At 42.6% G+C, this 17,503-nt stretch overlaps 1 protein-coding gene across 4 annotated transcripts in view; it reads right to left on the bottom strand.

The window, feature by feature from the left end:
* Nucleotides 1–17,503, bottom strand: part of PRKAG2 (protein kinase AMP-activated non-catalytic subunit gamma 2) — a 226,489-nt gene that overhangs the window by 134,722 nt on the left and 74,264 nt on the right. For all 4 annotated transcript variants that reach the window (XM_052807182.1, XM_052807173.1, XM_052807189.1 and 1 more), the window contains exon 3: nt 11,880–12,159. In XM_052807182.1, coding sequence (XP_052663142.1) covers nt 11,880–12,159 — 280 coding nt within the window. The remainder of the gene's footprint in view (nt 1–11,879; nt 12,160–17,503) is intronic.

Raw genomic sequence — 17,503 nt, 5'->3', positions numbered from 1 at the left:
TCAGATTGGCGATAATCCTCATTACTTAGTATTTACGTTTTTGAGGAGGGAAGGGTCATAATTAGGCTTTTGTCAATGAGAGTGCGTTGACTGCATTGGAAGTAAGGGCTTTCCTCTGGCTTTGAAGGACAAAACCCAACACAGTAAAACTTAGATCCCCACATAGGAAACTGTTCCTTATTGTTCACCACCTTCATAAGAGTGATGAGCAAATATTGCTGAAATTAGCCAAAATATTTCCTTTTTAATTCTCTTTTTCTTTTCCTTTTTTTTTTTCTTTTTGTTAAGAAGGTCCTTTTTTTTCCTCAAGTCAACTGGCTTAGGTGTCTCAGCAAGGATTTATACTATTAACTTCAGGCACCCAAGTCTGGAAATTGTTCCACTGTATTTAGAGCCCAATGGTCAAATCTTCCCCTGTGTCACTCTGAGAAAATCAGATGTAGTAAATCAGATGTGTTTAAATACACATAATACAGCAGAATTTGATCTTCGCAGGACAGAAGCCACATTTTAATTAGGTTTGCTGAAAGGAACAATACTTTCTTCTAAAAGATGAAAAAATTCAGCTAACTGCTTATCTAAATGTTGGCGTCAATTCATTTTTGAGGTTCGCTCTCCCGAAAAAGCTTAGGCCACTGTTGCCTCGCTGAGGACTCTTATGCCAAAACCCCTTTTTTATTACCTGGCTACATGTTTCAGCCACTGTTCGTGCTTCTTGTCTTTCAGAAATCCTTCAAGGCGTACCTAGCATGGCCAAGCTCACCCCTTCTCTAGCAAACACAAAGAGGGAGGCACTTAATATAAATGCTAAACACAGAATAAATAACATGGGCACTATTTGCCACCTGTAGCTACTCTTGTTCCAGTGTTACGCATTAGCTCACGTGCAATTCTTTCACCCCCTCTCCAGAAAGTCTTGACCTTCACAGTGTTTAGATGTGGATTTTTATTTTGCATGGATTAAAGCCAGTTTTGGCCTCCGGCTGCTCGGCACTATGAGGGGCACGTCAGCGTGTGAGAGGAATTGGAGCAACCGCATAACTGCAAACAGCATCATCCTTTTGGAGTTACAGCTCAGGTTGCCAAGCGCAGTTCTCTCACCATTAAACAGCTCCATGGAAAGACCGTGAACATGAAGAGCTATGGAAACCTTATACTGAGGTTAAGCAAACAAATCTGACACCAAACCTTCTGCCCAGCTCAGGCAGGCGATGAAGCTGATACATTCACAGTGACCCTGAAATGAAACACTCAGGATTCCCAAATTACAGTGTTTGTTGAAGAGTATATGATTAATGGCTTACCTTTACATGCCTTCCCCAGCCAAAAATGAATTGCATTAGGGTTTGTGCATTTGTCAACGCAGTTAAATGTCTATCTTGATATTGAGGGCCATATCCTGACCCGAGGGCAATGGCAAACCCTCCTGGGATGAGGAGAGGAGAAGCTAGTTTCCTGAACAACTGCAAAATTATTGCTTACGTAAGTTGGAGGGAGGGATGTTTTATTCCCTGCTGTTTGAACGGGTTTAGAAGAAAAAAAAAAAGAAAAGAAAAAGAAAGCATAATAAAAGGTCCTCAGCATCCTGCTCAAAAACTAAACCAAAGCATCTCCAGGCAGGCAAGGCAATCCCAGCCTCTCCATACAGCAAGGAGGAGCAGCAGGATGCCCACAGGAGGGCACCTATGTTTCACAGTCATATAGGAGTTCCCAGGGAGATGCAGTTTGGGCTTGCACAGTGTGGCACTGTCTGGCGTAGCTACCCGCACGCACTTGTCACCGCAGTCCTGTGTCACACATCTATGCAGGGCTTTCAAAGCTGCACTTACATTTCAGGTTCTGAGAGCCGTAAACAGCAGGAGATGCTGCAAGAAGCAAACCACAAAGAAACCCCGTTGCAAACTGTCGCAGTTACCTACCAATAAAGTGTGCTTATAGGAACCCCAAGGCAAGCTTCAAAATAATTTAATTAAGAAATTGAGGTGTTTTGATGGTTGATCACCAAAATTTCTGAGTAGTTGTTTAGTGTATCAAGTACACACAGATTAATAATTTCCATAATCTAAGACAAGAATTTTTTTAAGATAGAGAAGAGTCTTCAAATACTGGGTGAACTCCACCAGAAAAGGGCATAGCAGAAGCCTATAGAGAAAGAAAACAATTTATTTTAAAAAGAAAAAAACCACAAACCCCCACACAATCCACAACCCTTTTTTTTTTGTTTGTTTTGTTTTGTTTTAAAGCTGAAATAAGAAAATTTAGATTTCATTAAACACTTAGTGCCCCATGCTAGAACCAGCCATCCCTGGTGGGAGGGGAGGGCGGTTAAGTCTATTGATCCATCCTAGGGATCCCAGGCACAGGGACCTTTGTAAGCTCACTGCTGGCTTTAGGTTTGTCATTTGTCAACCACCACTGCTGGTTTTAGGATTGTCATAAATCAGTTAGTTCCTGACATTTGGACCTTTCCAGCAATGCTCTGTAGATATGCTGGTTTAGCTCTTTAGCTGGATAACAAATTCTAACATCCAGAAAGTGGACCAAAGAGAAAGCAATCTGGGGAGAATACCAGTTACAGATTATTGCTAGTAGTGTACAGGTGACTCTACAGACTAAAATTTTCCCTTCAGAAGGGCCTCTATTCAGGACATTACTCTCAAAATTACATTCACTACAACATTTTTGCTTACCACAGCTTCACACTGTACCCGCCATGAATCCTCAGCTCGCTGCCCCATCCTTTGCACTTTACTTTGCAGAGCACCCACACACACCCACTTAGCAGCACAAACCATTTCATACACCGGCTGGCACAGCACAGACAGGGCTTTTGAGCATTTTACAACCCCCATCCTGCAAATCCAAAAATAGTGCAAACTTTGGGGAGCATGGACCTCCAGCTAACATGCATGTGTGTGCTTGTGAGTAATAAAATGCTTTTATGAACCTGAATTGGGTCCTTTGCATGGTGTCATCCTTCATTCAGTATCTCCCAGACTGTGCCAGGGAAGCTGGTCAGAAGCTTTGCTGGATTATCAAAGCACCTGCAATAACAGTTAGTGGCTCCCAATACACATATTATCAAACGAATTTCTTTAAAGGTTATGATGGATGGGAACTATTCACAGGTCAGTGTCCAAAAATTAGACCCAAGACCCATTTTCTGACATGAGTTGAAGACTTTGCCTGTCGTCTTTTCATTTTAAACTAAGAACATGACTTACAGCTTCCTCCAGCTGATGTGTTCATTATTTTAAGCACTATAAAACCCAAATCAATTAACTCACTAGGATAGAAAAACCTAAACCAATTCATTTTTAAAAGTGGCATCTTTGTTCTCCTTTGCTTTGACAAAGGAAACATGAGCTTACTTCAGTCAACTAGAGAGCAGCACGAAAAGACTTAGCTCCACTACACAGATTCAGGAGTATAGGAATTAGTTAGATCAGTGACGTCAACATAACATTGGTGTTACACCATTTCCACAGCCCTTTCACCTCTCTCAAACTGCAAGCACAAAAAGGCTTCTTGCTAGATCTTCTAATTCGGACTGATATTTATTTGACTTAGTATGGCGATGAGGAAAAAAATCCGAAACCTGGCACCATGCAGAGCTTTATACTAGAAGATATTTTCTTTGCTTTTCCACATCTCCTTGTCCCAGTAACAACCAACCTGCATTTATTTATTGCTGTATAGACCAAATGGGCCAACGATGACTCCATAGTTGCATGATCACTACCCAAGTTGCTGTAAGGTTGGAGCCAACTCCTGACTGAATCAAAATGGATGCTACAGGCTCTCCTTGCCCAATTCATGACTCTGCCAGTGACTGCTGGAAATGACATGGCACTAAAGCAGATGCTGGAAGCTCACGTGATGGTTTATACCAGTTCAGCTATGAGACTGCGGTGTCTGACCGTGCTTACTTCCCATACAAATGGGAATGTTATCTTCAGCTGGCTTTATGGTTAATAGGAAAACAAATACACAAGTGAAACCAGGGAACAAATCTAGTAATCCATGCAGGCAAGTAGCAGAGTCTGTGTGAAGTCTTAAAAACCCTCTGAGTCTAATCATTGGTTATCACCAGGGCTCTCCTTCAAGATGCTTTCACAGCCCCAAAGGTTGCATAAAGCAAAGGCTTATTTCCACAAAGCCCATAAATTGGGACACGAGAGTGATCAACACCTCACCCTATTGACTCTCACAATGCATAATGATTTACCATCATTGTTATGGTTTTTATTTTCTTTTTAAAATCAGTGTTTTCATTCAGTCCAAGCTCAGTCAAAACTCACACTGACCCAACAAGGGCTACATAAGAGCTACAGGCTGCTGGACTGAGCCTGGGATTTAACTGTACTTTACTTACTCTACTATATATACTATATTCCCCAAACCATGCATTCTTCTGCCTTGTGATCAGGTTCTTTCATTCCATATTTTTCCAGATCAGAAAACCAATTGATTCAACATTTATCACATTTATTCAGCCCATTTTTGAGGTATTTTCCACGGACTTTATCTAAGAAGCTGAGAACCCATGATATCTGTAAAGCTTGGATCTGATACTTTTAGTGATTAATAATACTTCAGACTAACCACATATCAAAAGAGCTTGGATACACAATGCATTTTCAATGGGATCATGACAAGCATTCACTAAGATTCAGATAAAGCAATGTACTTAACATTAAATTTGTGAATAAACCCACTAAAATAAACACAAATTCTCCAGCACTTATAACCAAATACTTGCTTAGGGAAAAATTTCTGAAATGATTGCTTTAAATGGAAAATGGACACATAAATATGTTTGAAAATCTGCTCCTACATGTATTCCTGGATTTTTAAATTACAGATAGTTTAAAAAAAACCAACGCACAACCTCAAAAAAATCCCCCACAAATTATTTCCAAATGATTTCCTTTGATTAGACAGCTTGAGACTTCAAAACTCTTTAGCTTTACTGTTGCTTACATTACTACCTGTGGTGGAACAAAGTCACCTGCACATGTGCACTGCCATGCAGACCTCTCTTATCAAAGGACACAAAGAAGACCAGCAGTGAAAGGTCACCAGGGTTCATCAGCCTGTAAAGAATATAAAAGCATACTGGATGTACTCCACCTATGCAGATAACACTGACCATGGGAAACTAAGGTGAAAAGGGAAGCGCATTGAAAGATATCTCCAAATAAACTAAGACCAATCACCATAAGCACGTTTTAGCCAGAAGAACCATCTGCTGCTGACAGCAGGTGTCAGTAACTGGCAGGAGAAACGGTGCTGAATGTGGCTGGTCTTTGGTCATACAAAGCTGTGTGTGGTATCAGCTCGGCTGCAGCCATGCTGACACATGTTGTCTGCAAAAAGTCATTTTTCTAGTGTAGATGAGACCAAAAGGAACAGTGTCGCTCCCCCTGTCTGCCTTTGTGGACAAAGTAAGCTTGAAAAATTATGATTAGATGTTTTTGCACAGCAGTACTGGAAAATAGAGCAAGACAAATGAAATGGTTCTGCTCCTTTCCTATGTTTTTATGGGATGACGGTGGAAGAGCCTACGCCACCCTCCCAAGGTGAACCTGGACCGAGCAGCCCCATCCTTCCCCAATCTGCTCCCCTCACCCTGCATCGCGAGGGTAGTCACAGCCACAAATCAAAGCTGTCTCGTGGCCTTTCCCTCTGGCATCCCACCCGCCTGCCCGTTCAGAAGGCAGACTGTGAACACAGATGAAAAATTGAAGATGAAAGTGGCCTTAGCTATTTGGCGTCCTGATGCAGGTTATAATTGATTGTTCTCTACAGTTGTGGTCCGAAGGCTGGGAGTGTCCAAGACTATGGGATGAACTTATTGATTTAACAAAGAAAAATCCAAATATAGACTCAAGCAGCTGGCATGAGGAAGGACATCCCATCACATGGCACTGAGTGTCATGGAAAGGTATTTCTAAAGAGTAATGGTGGGAAATAGCTTGAGCCAATGGTAAATGAAATGCCTCCGCCTGGCTGCTGACCCTCCACAACAGCCTGTCTCAGACTAAACTCCACTGCAAGTTATTACCTAAATGTCATAAATATGGAGTAAAATCTTGGGGGGAAATGAATTTCAGTATAAAGCTTGAAGAAAAGTTTTAGCACAGATCAGCCACACTTAGAAGGCCTTCAGGGGAGCAGAGCTGAATGTGGCAACATGAAACCCTGCAGAGCTTTCCCCATTTCTTCCCTGGGCTATTGCAAATGAGAGCTACTTGCTCCATCTATGGGTAAAAATTAGTACAGTCATAAGCTTTTCTTAGAGAGGGCATAGTCTAACCACAAGATGTTCTCCAAGAAAATAAATTATTAGAATGAATAAAATATAACCTCTCTGTATGGCATTTCACAGTCTTCTGAAAAAAATACTCTCTGGTCCTTTGTTATTGGAGCACCAGAGCCCTCCTTATGGATTATTTTGGAGCACCACAGTTAATAATATTGAATTTTAGGAGAAAAATTACTAAAAGACAACAGAAAATTAAAACTTTATATTGAAAAACATTTCCTTCCTCAAATATAGTGCAAATTCACTGTGATTCAAATCTGACCACCCGCTTCAAGGTGTTTGAGAGCTGCTTAATTTTCGATTCAAAGTTCATAAACAACCTTTACTTCTGAGCTAAATTTATCTTTTGATCCCACCCACTGCAATTCAAAGCTTTAGGTCAATTGAAACCTTTTAATTGATTTCCTTTGCTGTTAAAACTGGCAGCACCATCAATGTGTCATGAGTATTGCTGTTACTTGAACTGATGTTTTGGGAAGGGGAAGCAGGACTGGAAAATGCCTTGCTGTCCTTCAAATGAGGCATTCACCCCCATGGAAAAAGCTACATTTTAATGACTTATATTTCATACAACCATCTACTTTTAATAAAATATTCAGGGTACTTGATTTTAGCCTCTCTGCAGGGGTTGCTCCCTAATTTCCACTCAGTAAAATAAAGCTCTCCTCATTTATTTGTATATGTATTGGCTCTGAAGGGAGAGCTCATGCAAGAAAAGTGTAATCTGAATTGTGTTTTCCCCCAGTGCGGGTCATCCTCCTGCATTTACTTTGGATCACCTCAGTTTGCTTTACTGAGAGTAGATTTGTGCCACTTCTTCTTTCTCTTAGCATTGTACTTTCTCACGTAAATTTGTATACAAGAGAAATGCACTCCCTTCACAGACAAGACTCAATAATATCTTAAAGCATCAGGTCCCAAGCTGTTCCTTGGGAGAGCAGTTCATGCAGTTTTGAGCAAACCTAAGACAAACTCGGAAGCAGTTCCACAAGGCTGCCAATTTTGAAGTCACTTTTCACAGCACCTCAAACATCAGCTTGTACCTCTTCACTCATACTTTGTTCCTGCTGTCCCTGAAAAACATCTAGGAAATCAATGTCAGCTTCTGTAGAAGCATCCTGCCAGCTACAGGTCACAAGTGCTATTCTAAAATTAGAAAACTCCAATTTACTCATTTTTTCATATCCAATTGTCTACAAATAATTAAAATGTAATTGTTCAGTGTTCCACGGCTGCTCATGTGCCTATACTGATGGGTAAAACCCAGGTATTGAGCTCCCCATCTCATAGACCCAAGTCTCTGCTTGCAGAAGGCACCTGGCTTTGGGAGGTGTAAGGTGGGCAGCGCTGGGTGGGACTGCATCTACCAAGCTTCACAGTGTGGGTGAGCAGCATTAGCAAGTCATCTGCACCACCTCAAAGCCAAGCTTAATTCATCCCAAATGCATATTCAGTTTTCCATCGTCAGTCTAACAGTGCTGTTGCAAAAAGATTCTCAGACAAAAAAGAAATTAAAAAGCCGAGAATTAAATTTCCAAGCACTCGTACAGAAACGCAGCACGCAAAGAGCTGTCTTGGATTTTTCTGTGGTGAACTTCCCGAACTGAAGGGGCTGCACCAATGGCCAAGCACACACCTCACCCAAAAAGGTCCCCGCAGAGCCTCTTCCAGAGGGGGCCGAGGTGGATTTGCTGCCTTTTCAAAGGTGGGAAGCTGGACGCGAAGCCCCAACCAGCAGTTTACTGTTTCAAAGCTGTACTTACAAAATACCTGGAGTGGCTGGCAGCCAAGTACATGTTGTGGGAAGGTGTTTTTCCTTTCAAGGGCAATCTTTCGTCAGATCAGAGCCAGGGGGTTATGACCAGATGCTGAACTGGGGTAACCAGAGGGAAAAGTCACAAAGATGAGCTTTTGGCTCTTGCCAAAACAAGTGATAAAATATTAAAGATGAGCAAAAGGTTTAAACTCCCAGCCTTAAGTGGAAAATGTTTTAAGCCTCACGTCTGCGAATCACTTTCTGTTTTAATATTGTCCTACCCTAACCATTAATGCCCTTCCTAAACTGCATATATTCAGAAGACAAAATAACTTAGCTGGGAAAAGAGCAACTATATGGGAAAGAAAGGGCTGCAAATACCACACATAGCCTTTAAAATGAAAACAAGCTAGGAAGAAGTTGCTTCCAAGAAAAACAAGGAATATGCGGAGTAACAGGTTAGTCTGTGTTTTGAACAATGCGTGGGAGGAGGAAGTGGAGGGAAGACGGGCTATGTTATTTAAAACAAAGGCTGCATATACTTCCCCCACATACTGCTCCATGATGATAGGGAAAGGAGTGCAGCACAGACTCATTTCAGATAAAGTGGGGGACAAAAAACCCCTAAGCCCCTGTGAACTTTTATCTGGTGCTTTTTCTTCTAATTGCAGATTGCCTGGATAAAATACAGATTTGATATAAACCCAAAGGGAAGACTCCAGTGCAGAGTTTCCCAGAAGAGCCGTGGCTGGGAGGGACTTCTGGAGCTCTTTGGTCCAACCCCACCCTGCTCAGAGCAGGGCTTCAACATTAAATTGGGGTGCTCAGAGCCTTCTCCAGTTGACTTATTAAAATCTGCACGGGTAGCAATTTCACAGGCCCTCTGGACCCCTGCTCCGATGCCATATCATCCCCATCAAGAACATTTTTCTTACACCTGCCTGGAGTTCCCCTCACTGCCTCCTGCCCTTTTGCTGGGCATCCCTGAGATGCCCAGCACTGCCTTCTCCATAACCGCGTTAGGTAACTGAAGACAGCAAAAAGGTCTTCTCCTCCTTCTTCTTCTTCCCCTCATACCACATGCCCCAATCCCTGACCAATGTAGTGGCCCTTTGCTGGATCAGTATGACCCTGTCTCTTTTGTACTGGGGAGCCAGAACGGGACCCAGCACTGCAGATGTGTCTCACTGGTGCTGAGCAGAGGGGGAAGATGACTTCCCTTGACCTGCTGGTGATGGTCCTCCCAGTGCAGCCCAGCACACAGCTAATTTTCATTTTAATACTATTAAACCAGCACCAGAAGGGATGTAAAGGCAGGCAAGCATGGCAAGTCCATCTGATTTCAATGCACTCACAGTTTCAGAACTGACAAAGCAACCTAAGTCCCATTCACTTTTAACACAGGTATCCCAAGCTGCTTGGGAAAACGGGATTTTAATCATGTAGGCTGTGACAATTTTGAGCAGTGAAGCATCTATGCACCTTCAGAAATGTGGAACCACATGCTGGTTTAGCTCTTCTCAGAGCTCTTCAAAACAGTGTCTGTGCAAAGGTCTGAGATAGCTGGTCTGAGGAGTGTCTGAGAAGTCTTGTCACTCAGGTAACGCTGTTCAAGCCACAGAGACTTTGTTTTGAGTGGGACGTAACCAATTAACTTAGTGTTTTGTAGTACATAGGGTTATTCTTTATTTGCAAAGTACCAGAATGCAAAAATTTTGCTTGTGAAAAACTACATAATATGACAGAAATGCTAATCCACACATTTCCTGAAGTCCTGAAAAGGTTTTCTTAAATAAAACTCAGTAAAATTTAATTAAATATAGTAAACCCTAAGAGCATAATTCATTACCGATCCCTGTTTAGCACATTCTGAATAAAATAAACTTTAACGTGGTAGTGAAGGCTATGTATCTGCATTAGTCTCTCTGTAAGAGAGCTAAATGACGTGAAAGCACCTGGAAAGAAATGCTCTGTTTTGCAAAAAGCTGCAGAATGGAAAGAGTTATCAATTTAAACAGCAATTTTAATCATCACACCACTTCCAAGATGTTGTCCCTCCTGCCTGAAAAACAAAAGACCATGAACACCCAAGCCCAGCGCAATTCCTGCAACCCTCTTTGGAGTAGCAGGGTCATGGGTATCTTCTGTTAGCTCAAAAATAGCGTGGCCCTGTTCCAAGCCTGTTCCTGCGACAGTGATGTGACCTTATCAAAAGGATTTTGCTGACTACTGGAAGATTCCTTTATTTAATATTCTGTTGTACCTAGCTAGGACTTAAACAGTGCTATTTGCTTGCATAACTCCCTTAAAAAGTCACAAGATGGCTTTGCTATGCAGTGTATATTGCTGTTATTCACGCAGCAGTGAGCCCTTCTCTGCGTACTCAATCAGCAGCATATTGCCTACGCAATATTTAAACCTATGGACCTAAATGGATGTCAATTTTTGTGAGGCTTGAAAAAGAGGGGAGCATAAAAAGCATACTTGAACTTTAAGGCGGAGAAGAACAAATGTCCTTGAATAGAAATGATGCTTGGGGTCTACTTGGAGTCCTTCAGAAACACTGACTCTGCTACTTTAAAACTCCTGAAGGTGTTTTAGAGAGAGGCAAGGACTGGAAAAGATGACATTTCAATTAAGCTGCAGCAGAACTTCTGGTAAGCATAAAGAAAAATCCTATGTGGGTTTGTATAGCTGTGTTCTTGTGCACAAAAGTCACTATGAAATTACTTGTTCTCACTAAAACTGACGTTTTGAAGAGAAACTCTGATAAAGAAAAACAAGAAGGTCCCTCTACACTATTTAAAAGTCACTGAAAGCTATCAGTATGTTGCAGGAAACATATAGCCAAACGTAGGTATACGCATCACTAAATCTGTACCTATGTTGTCACAGAAGATTTGACAACAATTTATCATTGAGTTATTTCTTCTGCTCACAGAAGGAAAACTCGCTGTGGTCTGACAATCCAGCACCCCCAGTGGCAAAATATTATTCCTCTCTTTCCCCTGTAACTCTGTCCCCTTCCTATAGCCACTAACCCGTTGGGTAGACCAGGTTTGGTTTATAGACCAGCACTGGGAACCTTTATTCAGCAAGAAAGTTTTAAAATCAAAGCCTTTTCTCAACCCTGCTTATTTCTGAGTCTTAATGGTGTGTTAGCCCACGGGCTGCTGAAGAGGTAAAATTTGTGCCCAATACAAAGCAGGCAAGTGCTCTGAACCATGGAGGTCTACGATGCCTTTCATATTCTGACAGAGGAGCTCAAACACTCCCTTAATGGTCATTTGATTGGAAACACATACCATTTACTTCTATCCAGTAAAAGTCTCTTTCCCCTCCTACAACAGGGCAAAGAAATATCAGTTAAAAACCAGCTGAAATTCTCTACAGAAGCGAGTCTCCCTTAGCTCCTGAGATGACATCCTTTCTGTGCCCATCTCCACCACAAACCCCATGAACATCTCCAGCTGTTCTCAAGTCCCGGTGCTGACGTCCAACCAGCCTCAGTGAAACCACCTAGAAAACTCCCACTAACATGGATACAGGATTTCTAAGCAAAGCTTTGAAGCATGATTTCCTTTCTCAGCCTTGTGTAGGTATCCATGGCCCTGCAGAGGTCATACCCTAATGTCATGACCCTAGTGTCAGAAACCCAAAACCCATGGTCAGTGAAAGCGACAATGAACAATTAGCACATGCCTCATCTGCACTTACTTCACTACCGCAGGTAAAGTATGGGCCAAGCCCAGAGGTACCGTGTATCTTCCTGAAATAACATGAGCAATTTCTTACTTTTTCTTGATCTGGAGAAAAACTTGATGCCCCCAGGAGAGGTAGACGGGTTAGAATTGGGGGAAGACTCTTTGGAGGAGGACCTGAAGATCCCACTGAAGCTCATTCGGCGTGGGGAGCGTGGGGGAGACTCCTGGTAGGGGAAGGGGAACACTGTTTTGGGTGAGCCGGGGCTATGTTTGGACCTCACAGGGGCAGAAACAGGGCTGGAAGGTCGGTTCTGGAGCCCTTTTGAGAAAAGGCCTTTTGACGGACTTCCGGCAGAGTAGCTTTCTTCCACCTGAGGAGGAGAGAAAAAGGAAGAAAAAAGAAAAAAATCACCATTAATTCAGTTCAGCTCAGGCTATCAGGATCTCTGAACTTGTCTCAATACCGTCAAATCCTGTTTATTCAGGTGGTGAATTAGCCAGACCTCACCTTCCCCAGCGCTTGCCTCCACTGACACGCTGATGCATGTGTGCCACCTCTGGGCTCCACGCTGCCCCTTGCTCTTAAGGACACGCTGAATTTCACAAAAAATTTCAACATGTGTGCATACATTTTATTATCACACATATAATGCAGGATTTTCTTTACTTTTATTTGCCATACGTCCCTCTTCCTTCCCTGGACAACTGAAAGATGACAGGGAATGAATTTATTTAAGGCAATGAATGATCGCCATTAAGGAAACACAGTGCCCCAAAGTCTTCCTCCCGAATTTAAGCACCCATCTACAGTACTTAAATCTCCATCGCATGATGTGACACAGCACAGTACACAAGCTCCCAAGCGCCTGACAGGTCTCTGCAATGCCAGCCACAGCCACAACTGTGGGATTGCAAGTCCGGTCCCCAAAATAGAGGAACCATTTTAGAGTGATGACATTCCTGCTAATTACCCTGTCCCCAAGCTTGGGTATGACCTTTCTAACAGCTGTATCTCTTTTGGGACCTGTGCTGGCTTTCCAGCTACCCTGAATATCTGTGCACAACACAGCATTGCACTGTGCGGGCTTGCCCAGCGAGGGGGGATAAAAATCCAGAAAAACAAACAAAGAAAAGGAGCAAAGATAAAATTATCCCCACATACAATTAACAGAAGCTGACCCAAAACCTCTGTGGGATTTGCCTGTGCCTGGGCTATATGTAGGGTTTATTTCCTTCTGGATGCACAAAGTACTTCTGTGGGTATGAGGCTGCTTTTTTAGCTGGGGGCATTTCTCATGAATGAGGAGCTCTGTCCCTGGCAAAAGGCAGTGGTGGGTTTCACGTCTCCAGGGAACACGTAAGCAAAGGCCACGGTGTATGTGCCCATGGGTATAGCGTTGTCCTGGTTTCAGCTGGGATAGAGTTAATTGTCTTCCTAGTTGCTGGCTGGGGTTAAACCACGACAAGTGTGCCGCTGAGTTTCAAGCCCTTTGCACGCCTGCTCCTCTCTTCCCAATTACACAACACAAACCAGGAGGTATGGAGCAGACAGCAACTTCTGCCTGTGAAGATGTCACCCGATGTGTCTAGTCTAGTCAGTCTAGTTAGGTATGGGCGTTGTTACCATGGGAGTCATTATAGGGAAAAACAGCATCTTTTATTAGGATGACTTAGATGAAAGAAGAGATGAATGAAAGCCTCATAGGTACATATGCCTGCCTTTTGGTCAGTGAAGGGCTTGTGTATACGAATCCAGCTAAAAATGGTCAGCTGAGTTTAAAACACACATGCAATTAACTCCCTTTTCAAAATAATGTTTAGCCACAGCTCCAAAACACTTGTAGAAATATGTACGAGCAGCACGATGGCCAAATACCTGCTCCCTCCATAACACAGGATCCAACGTCTCATAATCCTTTCTGTCTCCTGCATATGCACTTTGGACCAGCTCCTCTTTCCACTTGGGATGGGACAGAGCTGGAGTGGGTCCTGCTCCATGGGAATTGCAGAAGGGCCTGCAGAGAGTATGGTCTCCCGTTTGGGAAGGTTTCTGACCTAAAAGGCAAGCGGCACATGGTCTGGGAGAGGACACTAACAGTGTGGGTCACTAAGAGGGGCATAGAGATGTGCTTGCACGGCACAGCCCTGGACAGCCAATGAATTCTGCACTGTGCTCCTCTGCACAGCACAGAGATGTCTGGCAGGATGCACAAACGCTTTTTGTACCTGTACACTTATTTTTGACAACATAGGCAAAAATACCTCAAAAATATACTTGACCTTTTGCAGAAGAATTAGAGGAGCATTTGCCCTCAAGGAGAAATTTTTGGAAAGGATAAATCAATTCTAACTGAAGCACTAGGTACCAAACACTCTGACAGTAACCATCAGAGAAGAAAAAAATAGTGTTTCAAGCTTAATGCCGTGGCCTGAGCCTCCCATTTGCCTCCCAGCTCTGTCACGGATTCTGTGTGCAATCTTGAAAACTCATTTCATATTACACATCTTTTCTGCCATGAGGACCGTGTCTCCTTTATTCCCACTCTAAGTCTTCTGGCACACAGACCTTCTCCCGGTGAGTATTTATCAAGAATAATAGGGCACAATCCCTCGACTGAGACCTGGAATAATAACTATGCTATAAGTAAATTAATAAACAAATAGCACTTTTGTCATGGGTAAATAGTCCCAAAGTGGTAGCTTTTTCATAAAAGCTCATTAACTTTACTAAAATATCATCTGTAAATCATCTGAGACTACTTATATGTCATTCTCTTCACAACTACACAGTCCAGGAAACAACTAAGTAGTGCAACAGCACCTCCTTTTGCATAGTGATTTAGACGTCTGTTGCCAAATCTACTGCCTGCAACTGGAGAGTAAGAACATTTTCAAGTTCATTTTAATCATAATACAAATCTGCCACTAGGACTATAACTTAGGACTGTTTCCAGGATGGCAATTTCATTATAGTTTTTCCTGAAGTGACAAGCTATGACATTTGTAAAGCTAAGAGAAGGACGTCATTCTGGTGCCACCCTTAATATTTCATGTCATCTTTTTTGCATGGTTGGTTGGTTATAACAACACACTACTAGGAGACACTTTTAAAAGACTATGGTATCCTCACACACTAAAGCAATTCTAGAAATGTAAAGTGTCAAGCAACAATTTGTCAAATAACATCAGTATTCCCTTGTACACACAACTCAGACATGAAAGCAAATTGTTCTCAAATTCCGAGCAGAAGCAGCGGGATGTTTTTATTTATTGCAATCACAACCAGTTGCTTTCTCTCCATCACACCAGGCAGATGAATCAGCTAATTGTTGGAGCACCAGGGGCACGCTGCTAAATACACATGTGCATGCTACTAAATTAAAGGAAATTACTACATCGAATTCTTCCCCAGCCGCTCCACACGTTAATTATACACAGGTTACACCCACCATCAAAGCGGATAAATACCTGTGATTTTGCTTTGGGAATTACAACAGGATTGCTTTCTTAGAATATTATTTGAGGCTAATGGATTGTGAATTTTAAACGATGGTTAGGTGCTTCTATGAGTAAAATCAGCAGCAACAACAGTTATCACAGCATATATAAAAGTCACAAGGCAATGTTAATTTTCATGCTTCAGCTGGGAACGTGAAAGAATCTCTGCTGTAGAATAAATCCCACCATCCTATGCAGATTTGGTGTGACGACTCCGGCAGTGGTGCTGGAGGCAGGTTACACAGCTAGATGGATCATCAGCCTGTTCTTCATGCTTTTTGGACTCTTTTCCTGAAGCTACAACAGGCAGGTGGGCACAAAACTCCCACATGTGCTTTGGAAAGATAACTATTCCTCCAGCTGAGCTGTAGCAGCAAAAAAAAGTATTGCACCCTGGTTTCTCACATTAATAAACCTTGTACATCAGTTTGTGTTGGTCCAGGAAAAGCAGTGAGAATGGGCATAAATAGGAAACACACCTAATAAATGCACGTGGTGACATGGCTCATTTGACCCTGACCAGATAACTGGCCTTTGGAGATAAGGAATCCAAACTCACAATGGAAGTACAACACAAGTTAATGCACAAATAAGGTCTAATCAAACAAATTGAAAAACTCCTCTAAGTATGAAGACTGTTCACCTAATTAAAAAAAAAAAACACCAACCAACCAACAAAAAAAGATTCCCTGTGTTGGCTTTGTGCAGAGCATATATGGGATCTTTGAGCTCTATGCCTAACCTTAGACTTCTTAAACCTTAAAACTGGTTATGTTGGAGAGAAATGTCAGCTCCTGACTGTATGTCTGCAGAGAACAGTGCAGCGGGAATAGGGCTAAATTGGCAGCTCGGTAATAGTGCCAGTGCAACCCTACCCTCAGCCTTCAGCAATGTGCTCCCCAGTGAGGTTAAGCAACCGAGCACAGCCCCGTGCTGCATCAGATGTGCTGTTTCTAGCAACTGACTTCGCTTGTTCAAGGCTAAACTGGTTACCTTACATAGCACTGAGCAAATATATCCTAAAATGCTTAAGACATTATCAGTTTTCATGCTTCAAAGCACGAAAGGATCCTCAGCTGGGGACCAGGGAGAGACTTTGCTCTGTTGTATACACCAAATGATCTTAGACAGGTTTCTAAAATACATCCAGAACCGGCCACTGTTGAAAATAAAGCAACAAAATGAGACATATCTTACAGTGCTTGACATCTAGCAGACTTAATGTTCAATTTTTGGAATGAAACTTAAAGTGATACTGTGGCACTTGCCCCAAGCCAGGCAGCTCTGGAAGATTTAAACGCAAGAAACAGCATTCTGAAAGCTGCCCCTGTCATTTCACCTGGATGAGGGAATCTTTCTCTCTTCCTAATCTCTTCTTCCTTTCTCCTAGCTACGCACATTAATGGCTTAGAGCCACCCTGTGATGGACCAGCACACCCACACCTTCATTTTCAACAAACTCCTAGACAACAAATTCCCAACATAAACCACTACCAGTCCCAGACTACCCCATACCGGTGAATAAAACAGCTGGAAAGAGGCTCAAACCATCGAGCACTTGTCCATAAAGCTTTCCTGCTCACTCACCATCTGACAGGGATTTAGCCTGTGCTGTAAGCACTCCTCAGGTGCCGCCTAGGCTCGGACAGAGCACAAGCCAGGGACAGTCCCAGGTTGCATGTGGCCACCCTGCTCTAGTGGGTGCAAGAGTTCAGCTCTGCAACAGGACTGTGTCCAAGCCCTTCATCTCTGGGCCAAGAGAAAGCTCCCTGACCTCTTTTATTTATTGCTCCTGTTGACATACCCCAAGTGAACAACCTTGTATCTTGTGCTGTTAAGAATTATACATCCTGAAGGTCATCCAGGTCTTCCTGTATAAGGTCCTTCCCTATGATGAAAAAACCACCTCTCTTTGCATCGTCAACAGATTTGGTTAGTATACTTCTATTTTTTTGTCTCAGCCTTACTAGCAAAGACTGAGGACTGACCTTGGAGAAACCCCGCCAGTTTTGTCCCTCCACCCAAAAGCTATCCTTTCAATACCAGGCTGCCATCTTTCCCTTCATCTATTTTCTTACCTGACTCGCAATTTTTCATCTTATTTTACAAGAAAGATTAAAGTGCGCTACATTTAATCACTACCATATGGTAATCCCCAACGCAATATGCTAAGAGACCAAACTATTCATACTTCACCACAAACTAGTCTCTTTTTGT

Source organism: Harpia harpyja, chromosome 1 (assembly GCF_026419915.1).
Source record: "Harpia harpyja isolate bHarHar1 chromosome 1, bHarHar1 primary haplotype, whole genome shotgun sequence".
Taxonomy (NCBI): Eukaryota; Metazoa; Chordata; class Aves; order Accipitriformes; family Accipitridae; genus Harpia; species Harpia harpyja.
Note: the sequence above shows the minus strand (reverse complement) of the source record. Positions and strands in the feature narration are given on the sequence as shown.